This window comes from Molothrus ater, chromosome 6 (genome assembly GCF_012460135.2).
Source record: "Molothrus ater isolate BHLD 08-10-18 breed brown headed cowbird chromosome 6, BPBGC_Mater_1.1, whole genome shotgun sequence".
NCBI lineage: Eukaryota > Metazoa > Chordata > Aves > Passeriformes > Icteridae > Molothrus > Molothrus ater.
The window spans coordinates 47,301,942-47,322,075 of record NC_050483.2 but is presented as its reverse complement, the minus strand read 5'-3'; the positions used below and the strand labels follow the sequence as shown (position 1 = coordinate 47,322,075).

The 20,134-nt window shown below is 40.5% G+C and overlaps 1 protein-coding gene across 6 annotated transcripts in view; it reads right to left on the bottom strand.

Annotated features, from left to right (window-relative positions):
• Nucleotides 1-11,928: 11,928 nt before the first annotated feature.
• Nucleotides 11,929-20,134, bottom strand: part of UNC79 (unc-79 homolog, NALCN channel complex subunit) — a 109,412-nt gene continuing 101,206 nt past the window's right edge. For 5 of the 6 annotated variants that reach the window (XM_036383823.2, XM_036383825.2, XM_036383826.2 and 2 more), the window contains 4 exons: nt 19,436-19,633; nt 17,215-17,292; nt 13,636-13,677; nt 11,929-12,965 (listed from right to left, as the gene is read on the bottom strand). In XM_036383823.2, coding sequence (XP_036239716.1) covers nt 12,765-12,965; nt 13,636-13,677; nt 17,215-17,292; nt 19,436-19,633 — 519 coding nt within the window. In that variant the 3' untranslated portion in view covers nt 11,929-12,764. Of the gene's footprint in view, nt 12,966-13,635; nt 13,678-17,214; nt 17,293-19,435; nt 19,634-20,134 lie in introns of those variants that run through there. The other variant, XM_054515120.1, reaches the window with a different exon arrangement.

The following is a 20,134-nucleotide window of genomic DNA, read 5'->3' as shown; positions in this document are numbered from 1 at the left end:
CTTTGAGCCCACTCCATTGCCCAACCAAAAGCTGTTATCGCTGCTGATGACTGCTGAACAACAGCACTGGATTTTGATCTGGTATTTGCAAAGTTCCATCTTTTTTGGTCTTTTGGGGTGGTTGATAACTGCATTTCAAACCTTTGAAGGAGTGAAGAAGTTCGGATTTTTAGCAGAAGTTTCCAATTAGCAAATCGTGCCCCATGAGAGGGACTGCACACACTGCCCCTGAGGAGGAAGGTGGGCTACAACTCCCTTGTGCAGAAACAGCAACTTAATGTTCCTCTGCTGCATCACAGGCAGGTGTCCTACATGTACCAGGGAGCTTCTTCAGGCATGCAAATTACCCTGAAGGGATCAGACATGGACCTTGTCATGAATGACCACTGGTAGCTCAGGATCCAGAGCTTCAGTAATAGAAAACACTGAAGGCATCAGGTGTTCAGAACACTGAAAACCATCTCTCTAGAGAAAATGCAAACTATTCCCACAGCCTGTCGTGCTTCCTCCTTCTGCCTTTTTTTTACTAAGGCCTTTCTTTCCCAATTTTCGCCTTCATTTAAATTTAAGAACATCTTTCTTGATAAGAGGAAGAAATATTGCAACGCATGTTTATGGGTCCTTATCACTGACAGTGATGCACAATTTGTATTTTCCTCATTAAGGACTTCCCAGCCAAACTTCAGCTCTTCCCTGACTGATGCTTCAATTAATCTTCTGTTTGGCATTTGGCTGCCTATTAACACTAACAAAATATTGCTACAAAAACATAGCAAACTGCCCTTCTTAGGCTATAATCAGTCTTTTTAGCATAAAGTACAGACAGATTCAATGTAGACTATAAGTTCACTTCTAAACTTCAAAATATGATGCAATCTGTAGAGGCTCAATAAATTAAATACCTTCTTCTCCATGTGATATGTTGTAGGGGGATAGAAACATAAGCAAATAAAGGTAGTATAGAAAGTAATCTTATCCCTAAAGAGTTGCAGCTGAGTCAATTATTAAGGCTTGGGAGCAGGCCTGTTTTTAACAGGCCACAGCTGTAGCCAGTAAGAAGAGTGTTATAAAAGAGGGGATTGGTTGGCTGAGGGAACTGGAGTCAGTTGGCTGCTGTGAGGACAAGGAAGAGCTAGTGTCCTAGAGGAGCTGCCTATGAGAAACATCAGAGGAGGTACAAAACTCTAGCAATATGGAGCCCTTACAACGTGATGATACTAGAACTCTTGCAGTATAACAACAACAAAATGTAAGCTAATCTACTTTTTTATTTAAGTTAATATGCTCTCAAAGTCAGGTATCAAATCTAGAAAAAGTTTATCTCTTTGTTGAATGGGTAATATCCTCTCTAGAAGTACTGGAATCTACTAAAACATGCCTAACAGTTGCTTGTTTGGCTTTATTTCTTTTGCTTTATTTGTTTTGCTTACTGGTTCATTTGGAATTTCCTCCACTGACCCATTGAGACCTCATAGCTACCTCAGATCTCCACCTCTTGGGTGCCTTCAAATTCCTTTTGAGCCATCTTTTGTGCACAGATCTTTACACAGAGGCAAGGGGGTGGGCAAATTCCTTTGACAGCTCTCAGAGGGCTTTACAAATAAAAATCTAATTTTCATAAAATGGCTCTGAGCGAGGCCAGTCTTGCCTCCTGTGCAGTATGACAAAGAAAATGGAAGTCAGACCTCTCTTCTCCATGTCCTATCTCAGGGCATTCCCATGAAGGTCATTGGCTGCTGACAATTACTAGAGTCAGTGTAATCACTGTATCTCAATGAACCACAGGTGAAACCATTTTGTCCTATTTGCATATTACAGAGTAGATCCATACAAGTCCCTTATTTAGTTTGCCTCACAAAAGCATAAAATGGTTGTTTCAGTACTTCAGTAACAACTTAAAGCTGGGTATGCTGGAATTGAATGTAGTATCAAAGTATGCACATTTTAAAATATGGCTCTCTGTGACAGCAAAGGAGATCAGATAATTTGAGGACAAATAAATTTAATTACATAAGTATTATTTATTTTATTACAAATGTTTTGTTCCTGAGCATTAATTTGGAAGGGATTTTAGCTTGGCTAATCCAATAAAGAGCAGTGACTTGGAATAAAAACAGCAACAATTACTCCAAGTCCTCTGCTTTCTCTTGTAGAAAGAAGTGTGTCTCCTCATTAGCTCCTAAGCTCTCAAACATCCTTTCCATCTCACCCAGTGCTGACATTTCCCAAGCGAGCTGCCTCTATGGACAGCAGTGTTTCAGCAGTCAGTCCCTCCTGTCACAGTAGATCCTGCAGCTGCCTTATCCAGGGTACCTAATCAACCTGCTGGGGAGAGCTGGATTCTTACTAATGTAAGAGTGATTGAAATGAGTGATTCCATCCACTTAATCTCAGTGTGAAAAACAGAGTTCGCATAGAAAAATACCAAAATATCACAAGCAAGTATGGAGCAAAACCTCCCTGAAATACCTGGGTTGTTCTGTCAGTACAGCATGAGTTACTGGAATATTCTGTAAACCAGCTGAATGGTGATTCCAAGATTGTTTCAGATTGTCATCCTGGCTACAGCTTCGTATATGAATGAGTCATAACTATTACAACTTATTTGATTTCTTAGGGCAGATTCTTAAGGCTCTAGTCCCAGTCATGTGCATTTCATAGGAAGTCTTACAGAAGCCTTTGAAGATCCAGCCAAGAGTTTGTGTATCTTTGTGACAGCAGTTGATGCCGAAAAAAATCCTCCAGCAACAATCATCATAGATTCCCTGCCCTGGACATGGCACCCTGGATCTAGAATAGAGCAGAATGAAATAGAATAGAATCCAATAAAATACATTATTTCTGTTGGAAGGGACCTACAATGATCACCTAGTCCAACTGCCTGAGCAGTTCTGGGCTGATCACAAGTTAGAACCTCATTTTGTCATGTCAAAAGAAAAAGTACTGGAGAAGTCAAAGAGGAGAAATTCTGGCACCACCACATCAGTCAGGGAAGGAAACTGTCCAGTCTGTTCGAACAAACAGCTCAGATGTCTAGGAAATAGAGACTCCACCAAAAGTACATGTAGTCTAAATTAATTTTTGCTTTTTCACCCTGGGCTCATTCTTAGAATACTCCCCTTATGATTCCCAACCTCCACAGGGCAAATGGTGAAACTCTGCTCCTGGGAGGGTGCCCTGAACCATGAAAGCAGTGGAAGACCATGCTGCAATCCCCCTCTTTGCTCCAAGCAGTGCCTTACATTGCAAGAGACTGTAATGAAGTCATTAGGTCTAATGGAGGAGAAAATAGCTATTTAAAGTAGATCTAGAACCAGAACTGGACTGAAGTGGAATTTTCCATTTTATACATATGAAAGATTAACTGCTACTGCACCTCACTGCTGCAGAATTAGCCATGGATCCAAGTATGACTCTTCTCCATTGAGCCCTGCAATGCTTTCTGGATTCTCAGTCAGCACTAAAGTAGTCAATGTTTATCTAAAAGGCTTATAGTGCTTCCCTCTCCCTTGTGTTCCTTGTCAGTTTACCTTTAGACTGCAAGAAAATATATTGCTTTTCCACCCTGGAGGCATTTCCCAGATGCCTGGGGAAGCCCTTTGCATACCAGGTGCTGCTTTTAATGAGTAAGGCTTTTAACTTTCAGAATTATGGTGTCACTACCAGAAGTGCCATTTGCTGTGTGCTGTGATTTAAGGGTGTAAAAAAATTAAAAAACAATTTTAAAACACCGAACCCCCCCCCCCCCCCCCCCCAAAAAAAACCTCCAAAAAACGACAAAATTCACTAACAAGACTGTCCACTCAGCCCACAGCCTCTCCCTGTCCTGGGCTATCACAGAGCATGAGCCCTCTGAAGGTTACTTCTCTGCCAATTTCAAATATTGACCTTGATGTTCTGTCCCTTACAATATTCTTTAAAATCCATCATCTGCAAACTAAATTTAAGTCAGGAAACCTAATTAGTAACAGAGACAATAAATAACAAGCTTAAGGGGAGGGAGGAGAGAACCTCTTGCAGGTGGCCAGATCTTAGCTGAATAATTCTCTGTGCCATGGTCATGCTTCAAAAATTTAATTCTCTGTAATTTCATTTAGGATGGGGAAAACAAAACAAAATGAGCAAAGTGATATAGGATTTCATTTATATTCTGACAAGTACATTCATCTAAAGTTTAACCATAATAGCTGCAGTTACTGTATCTTTCTTACAAGCATTTAATGATGTGAAGCAAGTGGCAACAAAAATTTAAAAAATAAAATAAAAAGGACCTACTTGGCATTATTATTTGCTATTTTTATACCAAAAAAAGAAGAGGACTCCCTACTGGCAGGCTGATTGTATTAATCTGAGATTCCTATGGTCTTTCAGACTTGATTGCTTTTGATTCTTGCTTAGTAGAAGTGGTGATGAAGGAGCTGAAATCATAATTCCTACTTAGAAGGCAGAGGAGGCCACTTCAGTTCTGTGGTGAGTAGCACATTTTGTTGTTTGAATTAAAAAGTTGTTCTGAGAAGCTTCTGCAGTATTCAGAGCAGAAAAAGATGGTATTTTCAAAGACACTTTGGGGATCACTCCTGCATTATTTCTGAGCTATGTTGATGAAAGAGAAGGAAGAAAAGCAATCATTGAATTTGAAGTACATTTTCTATCTCAAAAATTGTAAATCAATTCTCTCAATGATAAAAATATATTTTCCATTATGCAGTTTTTAAATTGCTATCCATCTCTATTAAGGCTCTTAGAGAGATTTTTGGCAACAGACCACCTTCTAAAACAAACAAAAAAAAGATCTAAATATCAAGAACTGAAGGTGTTTAGCCCAGAATTGCAATGATTTTCAAGTGCCTGCCCCCTTTGAGATGAATGCCCAGAAAACTCTACAGGTCAAGGCTTGTACCCCCTAAGAGTGCCATAAGTGAGGAACATTCTTCAGCCATGAGCCACCATTCTCTTCTGAGCCAGCAATGGCTGTCAGGCTCCCCAGTGCATTGCACAACCCTCTGAGCTAGCCAGACTCCCTCAAGACTTAATTTTCACTTTTAAAAATCAATACACTTCACTGGTACTTTCAGCTTTTCATATGACAGCAGCATTGAAAATTAATATTTTACTGGGATTACTAAGGGTGGACTTAGGAGGGCATATAAGATTTGGATCTACTTCAGAAGCATGTGACAGCTTAGGTAAGATGCTGTTGGCTTAGAGAAACTAAGATAAATCATATTTAGGGTTTTTATTCAGTGATGCCAGGATCCTTCACATTGTCTGTGACTCAGATCAGCTGTTCCTTTTGCACTGGAATAATGACAAAAGCCTCTTAGATTTAGCTCTAAACTCAACTCAAACTATACAGATGTATTTGAGGTGCCTGCTGTGTTTCCCTCTGCTCAAGGTACCAGCCAAAATAGCTCTCCCATGACAAAAGTAAAACTAGTTGCAAGGGATGTAAAGGTCCCAACATTAAAGGTTCATTTCCTAATCTCTGGAGCTACTCTTTACTACAGCTGCATTCTAAATACCCCAAGATGCTGGCACTCACCTGAAAACTAACTTCTGGCTAAAATTAAAGATCCAGGTTTATCTGCTGGAAAAGTTAGTCAGGGAAGCCTCAGACTTACACAGATTCACCTACACATCCCAAAGCATCTTAGTGTGACTTTTCCTACTCGCACCTGGAACAGGGCAGGAGCAAAACCTCCCTAAGTCTTCATGTCCCTACAGGCCATGCTCTGTGCATTCATGAGGAGCTGATGGAGACCAAAATCCCACCAAACACCTGCTTGTTTTGAACTGTGAGGGAGTATCACTATGTCACACTTGAGGCTGCTCCATGAATGGAGGGCACAGGGGGCCTGGTTGTTTGTCCTGCTCTCCTTTACACATTCTAAGTAGCCCTGTAACACTCACTGTGAAGCCCAGGACAGATGTCACAGAACACAGGACAACATTTTCAAGCTGGGACCAAGCAGAGCCTTGAAATGCTGCTGTGGTTTCCAAGCCATGTCGTTCTGCACTGCCTTGTGACACTTGAGGCAGCATTAAATTCCCTGCATCTAATCCTCTCATTTGGAGTGAAGCATCTTCAGCTGCCCTAATGTTTGAGCTCAGCCTCACAGCTGGGGAAAACTAGCAGCTGGTTTGTGATTCAAAAGGAACAGAACAATAACCCATTGAGGCTACTCCTCCTGTCTGTGGATGGGTGAGTCACGCGAACAATTGGACAACACAGATCAGTTAAGCCTAATTCAGTTAATAGAATTAATTTGCAAATTAGTACACATTAGGTGAATCAGCTGCAATTCATTTTGACAGAAACGTTAAAAATACTAAAGTAGTTACAATGAAACAGATAAATATTACTGCAGAAAAGATTCCAAAGAAGGCAGTCTCTACATGGAAATTTTTATCTGTAAATGCTGTGGATGCATAGATTGAATTTCATATAATCAGTAGGAAGCATATTGTATAGCCTTTATTACCCTCACAACCCTTAATGGATCTTAAATGATCATTAGAGATGGGCTGAGAAAGTTCTGACTGGGATCCAGGCATAGATGTTGGGACTGATAGAGGGCCTGGTGCAAGGGAAAGGAAATAAACTATTTTAAATTTAAATGCTGGCCTAGGGAAATTAGTTGGTAAAATAATTTGGTCCTCTAACATTCTTCCTAGGAAAGCTTGGAAACATGTCTGTGCTAGTGTTATTCAGTGACACACAGAGCAGATAAACATCTGACGTTTGAACAACATGGGCGTCTTCAGAGTAGTGATCACAGGGAAGAAAATGCCAATAGCATGATTTTATTCTTGAAAAGCTTGGAAAATGCTTTGGGCAGGTACAGTTAATAGGATTCCTGAGCAAAGTTGAGCTTCAGCTCCTGGAGCACAAAGATGATTTAGGAAAATGCTGAGCTGTGTGTGGTCAGAGTAAACCAAGAGGCAAGAACAGGGGAACAAATGTGCCACATACACACAAGGCTCAGAAGAAAACCTTCATTGTTGGCTTGCTGCACAATGATGGCAACACTTGGTGTTGAATAAATGTATCTGGAGGAATAATATCAAATCATGGCTGCATCAGTTTAGCAGTGTAATGTGACACCTCCCTGGAACCCACAAGCACCTGAAATACACATTGCTGGGGTCACTTCACCATATCAATCCTTGCTCCTTCTGAGCTATACATAGGGTTTGATCCCTAACAGGAACCAATTGTGCCTCTCTGTAGACTTCAGTAAAACTGCACTTTGTACATGCTTTGGATATCATGAATCAACACTGTCTACACAGATTTTGCTAGCAGTGGAAATTAGGTAACAGTTTTAATAAACAGTTTCTTTCAGTGATGGTCCTTTATATTCTGTTTTACTGACACGTTCCTGCATGACTGTGAATTCACAGGTGTAGCAAACCTTTTGTAAAGTACTTCACTGCAATCAATTTTTCTTCATTCAAAAATAGTGGAGCTGCCACAAAAGCTAATCTATCTAAAAAGTCTATTACCTGTAAAATTTTTATTCTGTGTGTCAAACTTCACAGGCATGCTATTGTGCCTTTCTGAAAGGATTTAAAATTGCAGAACAGCCATAACAGTTATGTTGTCCAGACAATTAATTATACCTTGAAAAAAACTGACCTAGCATTACAAGTGTCTGTCAAACTTAGAGCCTCCCAGCTCACAGTCATGGCTTGTCAGGTTTGATGGGGAGCTGGTTAAATGCAGTGTCAGTGCAGGTACTTGGGGCAGTGCACTGAAGGCTGCTTGCCATTTGGCTGAAGGGCCTCTGGTATCTATCAGATCCAGCAAAATACTGTAAAATAATACACAATGTAGACTTCTAGTGACTGAGTCATGGATTCCACTTTTCCATGTTAATGCTCTGTAAGCATGGATGAGAAATGAGCCACTCTCCCAGGCTCTGCCAGCTCTTCACAATCTCCTGCTCCTTGTACACAGTATGATTCACAAACCACACACAGTGATAGCTGGAATCCCCAGCCCACAGCTGCAGGACTGGGGCACCAGGCAGGCCAGGACTCTTTGTCATGTGGCCTTCTGTTCTTTGGCCTGAGGCACTTCCATTGGTGCCAACTGACTCCCCATCAGCAAACCCCGGGAAGGCCAGTGCCAAGGGTGGATCCAGGTTCTCTTCCTGATCACTTTGCAGCTGGGAGCATCAGGACATCTTCTTCAATGGCTATTCTCACTGCTGTCCCTTAATTCTCAGACTCCAGCTGTAATTGTGCTCAGCAGGGAGAGGCAGAATTGGATAGAATAATTCAGTTAGAAACCAAGTGACAAATGCAAGTGACAACAGCAAACTGTAGTGCTGTTTCCTCTGCCTGACTTCAGGCAGACTGCTCAGCTGAAGACCCACATCATTGGCAAAGCAGCTCTTGTGTAATCAAGATTCAGATCCTGTTGAAAAAAAATAGACTTCAGCTTTGTCCAAGAGTCACATTAAGAGGCAACAAGAAAAACTGTGGCTAGAACTCTCCCAGAGCTGCGTGCAGCTGGGGAGATAGCACAGGATTCTTGGCTGCAGAACTCTTTTCCAGGACATGCTAGCAAAGACAAACAGCCCTGGGCTCTGGTAATCTTCATCCAGATTGAAAGGAGGCTTTGCAGGCCAGAGTTCAGAGACATCTTCTGTCTCAGAACGTTCGTCAGTCCTAGAGCACATCAACTGCTGTCACAGCATGGAAAGCAAAGCCAGAGAACCAAGTGTGCTTTTAGGACCTTTGAACTGCCACGGCTCTAAGGACATGGTGCAGAAACATTACCTATGAGATAAGGCACGTATGTAGGTAGCAACTGATGTGCTGTAAAAGCCTTTGTTTGTGTGACCCTGGGTGTAGCTCAGGCCGTGGCTCTCTCCAGAGGCAGAGGAAAGCCCCTGGAGATGCCCGTGCAGACATTAACCTCGCGCTCAGGACATGGGTTATGTAACCCAGCAGCGGTGGGGGTTTAACCATTGCTTCATCTAAAGTGCCCCTTCTTGTTGGGAATTTCACAGTTCAGCACACACTAAATTAATGCTTTTACTAGGTCAGGCCTGGTAACAAGCGTTGATTTAAGCAGCTTACTGCGACAGAAGACTAAACACTGTTGCTAAATGGCAGCTCTCTGTGATCCTGCAGAGGATGGATTCTGCTCCTGCTGCCACACACCCCGAGACACAGCCCTGCTGGGAGCCTGGCAGAGCAGAGAGATTTGCTGCTGCTCTTCGGGAGCATTTTCAGGGAACACCAAATGTTATTTACTTCCTAATCTTCCTACAGAATATAAAGAATTGCTGCTCTGGGCTATTTCAGAGAGATAATGTGAGTGACTCATTTGAGTTGTATATTGACCTCAGGCACTGTAAAGATACATTTCACAGTGCTTTAAAAAAATACTAATGCAGATTTCTGTACTTCTGAAGATCCCTAGAGTGCACTTCAAAGATTTTCCTGAAGTCTTAAACCACACATATCTGGTCAAACCCTATGTTATTTGTTGTTATTAGTCAAACACCCCTAATCATTGGCCCTATCATCTTCCAGGCTATATCCCCTACACTAAAGCAGCTTCTTAATAACGTGCAGTCCTAATTTGCCTAGGCATAACAGCTCCATAAGAACCATATTAATTATAATCAGTGACAGATACATACTAAATCCTATGTTGAAACATGGGAGTAGTTTCTGTGACCAACTCTTATCTCTAAACCCAGAGCTGAAACCAAATCTCAATTCCCGCAGTGTTAAACTGTTTAAAGACCTGGATTCAGCAGGTCTTTCTTTGGCTTGTGTTTAATTTTAAAAACTCCCCACCACTGTATTTGCATTCTTTTTGAATTTTGCCAGTCTGAACATAGATGCTTTGAAGCAGATTTTGCTAGGCAGGGAAAAAGCTTTCACCATGTTGCTTCCATGCAATATCCACTGAGATGCCTGATCATAGATTCTCCTTTCCGGCAGTGAGTTTTAACAACAAGCTTTCTCAGGCTCTGCTCTTTTTCTACAAATCATCTCTTCATCCTTTAGGTTTCCACAATTCCCACTGCACCCATCTGAGCTCACCCACCTCACAGCCAAGGGCCTCAAATTCTCTCCCTCTCCTTGTCTTTCAGTCTCACTAGATCACAGCATATCAAAATACAAAAATCTCTCTCCTACAGGTCCCACTTTCAGGGGCCCAACAGCACTTCCATTTCACTAGGGTGACCCCACCCCTACACCTGGGCCCCCTATTAATGTGGTTACCTAGCAAAGGTATCACCTGTGTGGCAGGTACAAAATTGAAGCAGACAGAGTTGAGGGGTGGAAGGAGTGAGTCCCACTGAAAACACAGACCACAGCTCCTTTTTGCCCAAAGTTCCAACTGCCTACCACTCAGTATGGTACTGCAGCCCCAAGAGGGAGTGACAGACCTTGGGGTGAAAGGAAGGGATCCCAAAATCAACAAAACATGGCTCAACCACCAGCATTCTGCAGATGAGCAAGGAAGTGCCTACAGGGAATCATTACAGAGAAAATCCCAAAACCCTTCAGGAAATCATGCTGGGCACCCCCATTAGAACATCACTGTTTTATAGTGACAGATTTTATTGCATATTAATGCACACAGTAAGGGGAATAAACATGAGACAGGAGAGATAAGAGTCCCAAGAGGTAAGATCCTGCATGAAAGAAGGATGCAAAAAGACAGTTAATATTTGAGAAAAACCTAGTGCAAGCTCAAGAGCATGCAGTGCTGGTGCATCCCCCTCCCTGCTCTTCCTCAGGCCACACTATGATCTCAGAAAGGCTCCTCAGGCCACCACCCTCTGAGCAGGTGCTGCTGATGGAGTGGGGCTGCTACCCCACTCCTTGAAGCTCACTTTCCCCAGCACCTGCTGGGAAGATGCAGAGGCACCCAAAGTGAGCACTTCACTGAACTCCAGGGGGATTTTTCACAGGGACCTGGTACATACTCCTCAGTATGTCCATGGTGTGTAGTACATTGGTGTGCATGGGATGTGAATGTGCTGCAGTAAGGGTACTGTGAATGCTCTCTCTTGGATTCTTATATATGTTAGGTGTATTAAGATAGGCTTCTAAGAGACTTGGTGTGTTTATAGAATACTTTGTTAAATTGTTTAAATTAGGCTATCAATTAAGTGCTGTTAAAACCTTCAGGCTAAAAACTGTTGGTCACATCTGGGGCTCACTTTGGCAAGGGGGTCCACTCTGAACCTTGACTCAGGGAGAGGATGTCTCTCATTCCTTTTATCCCTACTGTTTTTTCATCCCCAGCCTCCATGTAGTAAATTTTAGGTTGCTTTCAGTTTTAGATTAGCCAAATCAATTTCTTTCCACTGAAAGCACACAGAGGGGCATATTTTAAGCAAGCTAGCACATGCCTGATTTTTCTTTGTTTCCTTGTTTGGTTTTATTTTTGTTGTTTTTGTAAAGCATAACATTACTTAAATGGCATATCTGCAAACATTTCCACTTTTATTTTAGTGACTGTGTTGAGAGAATACTGACCCTTCACAAAACCTGAAACATACTCAGGCAGATTGTGAGAGTGGTAATAAAGACTATGAATGTAATACCATTCCAATATACAACTCAACGTTTGTTATTTATCAGTGCATTACAGAATAAATACAGAAAATACAACTGGGATTGCACAGATTTAAGTATTTATTACAAGAGGTGGTAAATCATTATGCTTTTAAGAGTTTATGTAAAATCCACTGAGTTAATTGATTCTCCTTAGATTCCAATGGGTTTTGGCTGAGTTTCCTAATGATATTAAAATCCATCTGTTATTAAACATCATGTATGCAACAGTATGCAAATGCTGGGATTTGTAAATATCATAATGCAAAAGTTCAAGTCCAATCATGCTCCTCTTGAAGTTTGCAACATAAATTCTGTAGACATCAATAGGAATAGATTTGGGATATCTTTTTAATTGCACTGTATACAAGTATTGACAGAAGAATACAATAGAGTAGTCACAAAATTAAAGAGGCTTCTGTGAAACCTACAAAGTAGAGCAGCATAGAATCAATGAAGTAAAAGCAGTATTTCAAAAAATAATAAATCAGACCTGGCAGTTTCGGAAAATGTACTCAAAAAAACCACAAATTAATTGGCACAGTTTAACAACCTAATTTCTAAGTGCACTTCATAACAACTCTCCTTACAAGCTGCTGTTTTCCCAGAAGATGATGACAAAAAGCCTCATTAGAACATCACTGTTTTATAGTGACAGATTTTATTGCATTGCCAGCTGTGAATCTAAAAAAAAAAAACACCTCCCCCCTAAAAACTTATATAAAGGTTCCTAAAAACCCTATTTTCTTTTGTAATTGTCAAAAAATAGCAACATAGCACTTCCATGTTTGTGAATACCCACAATTCTATTTTTAAAAAAAATAGAAGTCAAAGAAAAGTGATTTTTGTTTAGCTTCAAAAATAATGTAAAGGAACATTTAAGAACATTTCAATGATCAGAGACATATGTACAATATGGTAGATTTGAGTCCAATCCATGTTCATGAAAGCAGACTTAGAACCTGTTGATCCTGAGTAACTGTAATTATAAACTGGCAGGAGCAGGCTCTTAGCTTCACCCATTATAAGCTTTTTCACAATCTGTCCTAGGCTAAAAAGTGTAGATACAGTATATACTCTGTATACGGATTTATACAAAAGGTCTTTTACAGCTCTTACCCTGTTATTGCTAGGCTAAAAAATTACTATTTTGGAGCAAGTTAAATGCATCATAAAGGGTAAAACTGAGATGCAGCTTCTGATGACTGAATTTCTACTTGAGCCATTTTAAACTGGGTGCACTGCAGCCACTTGCGGAGCACAGACGAGCTATTGTTCATCTGTCCTGACCCCTGTAACATCCTCAGGCTGTGATGGTTGACATTGCTCTGGATGGCTTGGAGGCGGAGCTGAAGTCCAGCAGATAAATGCTGTTGAAATGATGCAAAACATTTAGTTTCTTACCTTTAACACGTGCATTAATATAGCAATGTGAAGGGTATTGGTTTGTTGGCCAGGGAGTTTCTTAAACTGCCCCATGTCAAATTTCTTTCTTCAACATCCTGCCCTGTAGTGTTGCCATGGAAGGCAAATGCTTACAAACACAACTCCTTACTGAGACCAACTCCAAAATTTTTTTCTCTTCTCTTGACTCACAAACCACACTGATACACCTTCCTCTCCCTTACAAAGAGGACCAGATGGTAGTTTTACCCAAGCAAACAGGCCCACAATATCTTCTTTAGAACCCACATCTATCTCTTGAGTCAAGAGTCCCAACCCTGATTTGTCAGGGAACTCTTAAGCCTAAGGCATTAAGAAAAACCACAGCTCAGGGAACAACAAATCTCAGTAAATAGCAAGGAAAGGCCCCAGTGCAGAACCTGGGGAGAGGAAAAGGCTCCAGAGGGAAATGGATAGAGCAGCACTGACTAGAGGGCATCTCAGCAAATGCTCACACTTCAGAGCTTCATCTCAACTGCATATGCTACAATTATCTATTTTCACACATCTTATTTCCAGAATTTACAGAAATGTAAATTATTTTAGAATTTACAGAAATGTATACTATAAAAGGATAAAGCACTAGAAACAACTGACCTTTAGGTTTGACTGTATCATTGGCAACCACATTGGTATGAGCTGCAAGAAGAGGTGCATTTTGTTATTGTACAAGTGACTGTAAACATGCTACAGTTACTGTGAGACAGAGAAGGATACATCTAATGCATTTAGCCATTTGAATTGGCATTGCCTGAACCAAAAATCTGAAAATGTCATTATTTTAAGTACTTGGAGAAGGTAAATCTCAGCTGTAAAGAAGCCTGTTTCCCTTGTCTGTAGCTTGATGAATCACCAGTAGTAATTATTGATATCCTGTTTAAGGTAATGATGAAAATACAGAATTAAACTTGTTACAGGAAGTCAGTTACTACTTTCCTTGTAAGGGTGTTTCTGTATGTGCAGGTGAGCAATAGTGGAGTAAAGAGACTAAACATTTTGCATGGTGAGGTATACATAAAGAAATGAAAAAAAAAATGCAGCAGTAGTTCTTAATAACAGGACATATATTTAAATGATAACCAACATTTTTTAAGCCACTAGTCACATCACTGTTTCACTGCAGAATGTGAGGTATTCTGTAGGTGGGGGAGCACAGGTAAAATCTATCCAGAATGACAAGGTGAGGAGGTCTGAAAATTTGTCAGCTGTGATTGGACTGGAGTTACATGTATTTCAGACTCCTGCTCTTCAGGGAACTTTTTTTTCTGAGGAAGTGTAACATGAAAACCTTATGAAAGCCAGAGAGGCATTTCTAGCAAAAGTATTCATGTTTTTCAATATTAATTTAACCATTGAGGTTACTGTTCTAAAATGTTCCTCCAAATGGCATTAAAATTTGCAATTTACCAATTATGCTACTGGAGCTGCAAGTTAAACCTAATCACTATTGACAACATTAGATAAAGAGCTGTTTCCCTTGTGCAAGGAATGATAATTGTTTCAATTTCAGTGCTCTTTTGCTGGAGAATCATGCAACTCTGTCAGGACTCATTACTTAGTCTACCACATGAAGAACCATAGCCAAACCTCAGCATTTACAGACAGATGAATGCCAAAACAGCTGGAATGCAGCCAGATGCAGCAGATGTGTGAGCCCTGTACACCCTTCCATGGGCTCTCACACTAATGAAGTGCTCAGTAAGATGCAGTGACCACAATCCCAAGGTGTGTTTTTGGTGAGGAGGGAACAGGTCTGGGAGGCCATGCTCCACACCCCACTGCCATCAACAAAACCTCCCTGACAATTCAGTCTGGCACAGATGGAGTTCCTGTGGAGTTAGCCAGTGGAGGCAGGACTGGTGTCAGAAGTACATCAAGCAAGAAGGGAAGCCAGGAAGAAAACTTAGGGTACCCCTCTGCATCTGAACCAATTCACTGGACAACTTTTTCAGTCAGCTGAGAGAATCAAGCACTTCACATTCAGTTCATCTTGTCCCAAAGCAAGTATCTAAAATAGATCAAGATGAATCATGTCCAAAAATACTGACTGCAAAGGGCACTCATGGAAACTAGCTTTTATCAATATCTCTTCTGGACAAGTCTAAGGTCAGATACAGATCTTTGTCCTCCAGCACCAGTTCTGTCTTGCAGGGTCTGGACACATTTAATGAAATGAACATTCTGCTGCACGCACAAGCAAGCAAACCCTCTAGTGCTACAGCTGCCAGATAGATAAGTCACACAAGAAGACATTTTTATGGAAGCACTTGAGTTTTGTTAACTAATCCTAAGCCAGCCTTTTCTTTACAAAGGAAGAATACAAAAAACACTAGTCAGAAAGAACAGCTGGAAGAACAGAGTGCTGTCAGACACTATCAAATTTTTTGAGTTTATATTTTCAACAGAACTATACTGATTCCAGTTTAATTTTTAAAGGGAAACCAGGCTGTAGAACAGGCTGGTCATGGTGCTGTGTTCTGGCTCTCCAAATCTGCTGTCTGTCCAGCTCCCTAAAAAGCTACACAGCAGCTGCTGGGGCTGCCTAAAAACCTTGGGTCTTGGCAAAAGGCCCTGAGCTGTTCTTGTCTTCACTGTAGGCTCCCAAGTTCCTCAGAGATGCAGTTAATGGCCAAGATGTGACCAGCAAGGTACTGGTCTCCAACACCAATGCCAAAACTGGTATGGCCACTTTCCCAGGTCCTCTGACATAGAAAAGCAGGAGAAAAGTTCAACACTTTCATTTCACAGTCACTGAAGAAGAGACTGTCTCAAATCTGATCATTTTTAACTTGAGAACTCACTCACTGGTTCCTGTGTGAATAAGCTTTGCACCACTGTGTCTCTGAAGGACTTCAAACATACAGTAAGTCCCTAAATCATGGCACTTATTTTTCACATCTACAATAAATATTTTTGCAATCAGTTCAGAAAAAAAAATAGTAATCTGGAACAATGAATCCTGTAGCAATGTTAGGCGTGTATACTGTTCAGAATATAGATATATATATATCTTGTACACTGCAGGATTTCACTTTAGGGCTGAGTAAAGGGGATTTGGCCACCCAAATTCTTCTCTTCCATCTCCCACCCACCAAACATGAAAGCTTAGCACCTCAACTCAAGGTTCCACAGTTTTATGAGCTTGATTTTATAGTAACAACAATGTCCTTTTAACCTGACTTAGCATTATATTGATATATGCTCTCAAACATAACCCCCTGAAAGCATTCATTTGATTTGTGACAGGGATTTGGCCCTAAAGGCCTCTCTTTTCACAGCTTTAAAGCCACTCTTCATCTTTGTCAAATTCTGAACATCCTGGACTGGCTAAAAGAGAAGCCCATATGTCTTTCAGACAGAGCCATAATCACTTTAACAGCCCTTAGTGACAGAATTTCTGTAGTGAATCAAGCCATTACAAATCTGTATTTTCACAATGAGTGTGAATACTTTCATGTTGACATAAAGACCTTCAGTTTTAGCTACTTTATTTTCAATTCTTGCTTGATCATAAAAGACTGGAGTAAAGCTATAGTCAGAAATTTCCTTTATGGCAACAGAAGAACTATATTAACCTTAACTACCTATGTGGAAACTCTCTTGCACTGGGAAAACATAAAAAAGGATAGTAAAATTGATTTATGCTTGTGAGACTACCCCAACCCTTCTGCAAACAGTGTGATGGAAGACTGACTATGGATTTCCAAAGAAACAACTCAGTTAATAACAAGAAAATCAATGTGGCAAAAAGTTTCTGTCATCCACCTAAAAGAATGTGAGGCTCAGAACACAGAGGAGATCTGCAAAGGACCTATGATGATTAAAAGATACAGAATGGCTGAAAATTCAGGCAGTAGCTGGAGGTTCTCAAAGTCACTGACATTAGTTGTGTCTATTAGAGGAATAAGATCATTACTGACATTAGTGGCAATGGAAAGAGGAAGTAGAGTACATGTTCATTTAAAAAAAATCAGGAGAACTTGAATTTGAGATTGTGGTCTGCTCTTGGCACAGATTTTATTTTTCAGCATGCATTGCTAGGGTATATTGTGGCATTAACATTCAACCTCAGTCTCTTCCACTCTCTCTTTTTTGAGTGGGAGGGAAAGCACAGGACAATACATTTAGAAATCAGACAATATATTTTAATAGATATTCATGGTAGGGTATGCCTACCTTTACAAAGATAGTAGAGTTGCATTCTTGTAAGGCCTCCATTAAACTGATCACATGCAGGCACACCATTTCCACCATCTTGGAAAAGAAAAATCAAGCGTAAAACCAAATAAATATCCAGCATAACAATGTAGTAAGATAAGCCAACAGCCTCTAAGAAGTATCTTCCTGTATTTGCTAGGTAGTTTATTAACCACTGACACACAAGACTAAAGATTACATAAGCACATATGGGATGTTTTTCTTTGTTTAGTTTTACCCCAATGTGGTAACAGCTATGTGTTCAGTATTTCAACCTTTGATGTATTTTAATTCTTACCACACATCAAAACAAGCTGTCTTTGGCTTTGCTCTTTACAGACATCAACTGTTTTTTATGTCTTCACTATGCAATTCTCATCAATCTGTGTGTCAGAAATTGTTATTTTTATTGATTTAATCTTTGAAAATTAACATTCTCACAACACCCATCTTTTTATCCCCCATCAAAAGACAATTTATTGTTTTGAACTGACAGCTAGTCCATAATTCTTCCATTTTGTATCACAACGTATGACAGATGCAAATATCAGTTATTTGGTAGCAGACAGCTTTTTATGTTTTATATTGTGTAAATTCACAGGTACAAGACAAACATCCTGAGCCAGCAATGACTATTTACAGTGCCTGTCTAAACTACATGTAAATTCCCCTTGATAATAATAAACTCAGCTTTTATGTTGTGCTTTTCATCTTCAAAGTGCTTCACAAACACTAACTAACCTTACAACACCCCAGTGAGACAGGCAAGTGTTACTATCTACATTTCACAGAGCAAGAGCTGAGGCAGAGAGCTCTGTGGCTCTAAAGCTACATAATTATATACTTTCAGAGAAAAGGTTGGAACTTGGGACTTCCCAGTCATACTCTCATCATAGGGCTTGACAAGAGGCTTTTGTGTCTGACTAGACTGGCTGGCTGGAAACACAATGCAGACTTCCTGTTCCTTCAAATGGAGCTTCCTGAACTGCTGTCCCCAGCAATGGCTTGTGACCCACAGAGACCCCACCATGTCACAGGCTAAAATATTATCTAGGGACAGCTTTAGGTGGTTCTTGCCTGATATGGAAAAGACACAGGAAATAATAACTGGCTAAGACTTTCAACTGCAGCCCATGCAATTACAATTAAAAGGGCAAGGTCCATACCTCTCTGGGATGGAAAATGTTTCACATGGGGAAAGGGGAATTATATAAAACAATTTCCATACACATAGCAGATCTACATTTAAAAAGAAAAAAGAAAACCCAAACAAACCAGGAATGAAAACCTTAGTAGCAGCAAACCTTAAGACCTAACTTGAGAGGAATGGGCCATGTATAAAAATGTTTCCCAAAGCTAACCTCAAGCTCTCCAGAGCCAGAGCTACTAATCAACGTCCCAGTTAAAAAGTTTTGACTTGTCATGACTGTCTGGGATGTAGGAAACACAATAGGCCTTGCCCATCAGAAACAAGCTCTTAACCCTAAGCCTGCAGGCACAGAGAATCATTAGTCAAGAGTAAGCAAAGGAGCAGCTATGAGAGGGCTGCTGGAAGCCCTCTGGGTTCTTCTTGTACAAAGTTGCTCCAACGGAAGAGAGTATTTGGCATAAACAAACATTTAAAGGTTATGTCCAAGCAAATGGTATGGATGATTTCTGGACACCATGAACATTTCCCTTTAGATCTTATCTCTAGAGATGCCTCCTTCCAGTCATTCATTACTCAAAAATGTTTCAGGAGATATTTATGTCATTTCTTTTTGATGAATAACCCATGAATTATGGGTGGCCAATTGTCAGCAGTTGAGTGTTTTTTCACCATCACATGGTAAAAAATAACCAAATGGATAATCACAGAATTATCCTAGAACAGTTCATTTGTGCTATAAGGCAGAGTCAGATAAAACAACAGACCACAGTTAAGAGCAGGAATATATACAAAATGAGATGTGATGCAAGGAGTTCATAATCCAACAAGCAGCAGCTCAGACTCCTGATGCTGTTTCAGGTAGATTCTGGCTGGATCCTGTTTCAGACCCACTGTGAGGTTAAATCACTACTAATTAGCTATCCTTTAATGTCTCAAAAGCATCAAAGTCACTTTATGATGCTATTCATAGCCTGTTGTATTCCACTGAAACAGAGCCAAGCCTCCTCTGAGTTTAATCTGTGCTAAATCTGTCTGCAGCACCTGACTTACCACTTTGTTATGTGCCATTAGCTGCAGGATGCTGGGTGTCACTCGGCTCCAGAACTCCAGGGCTGTGAGGATTGCTGTAAAGCTAAATTCGTTCTGATTCTGGACTGTCGGAGCTACTGCTGTTTGTTCACAATACACTGTCCAGAGCTGAGCAAATATAAATGCGTGGAACAGGGAACACATGTGCAGAACAGATGTCTGTAAAAACAGAAAATAGAAGAAAATGTTTATTTAAATAACTCCATTGGGATACAGTGCAGAGGCTTTTACTCCCTGTCACGTGTCCCACTGTGCAGTTTTGCCCCTCACTTTGCCCCATGTTTCCCTCCCATTAGGAACTAATAAGTCATGTACACTTGATAACATCTTTTCCATGTTTATAAAATATTTTTAATATTTTTTATATTTATATAAACTGCATTTGCAAATATGCTCCCATGCCACCTAAGTGCCTGGCATGAAGGTCAGTCCCTTTGAAAGAAGGTTAGTTTTGCAAAACAGGTATTTAGGACTATTTCTGAAACTTTCTTAATGGAAATCTCCACTGCAATCTCTGGAAGGCCTGAAGGATCTGGCACATATGACTCCACTTCAGAACCTGAAAGGACAGTTATCATATAAAATAGATGATTTTACATCTGTTCTGTTAATCTGCCATCCACTTCTGCTTTGCTGGGACTGCTCATAATCACAAGGAAA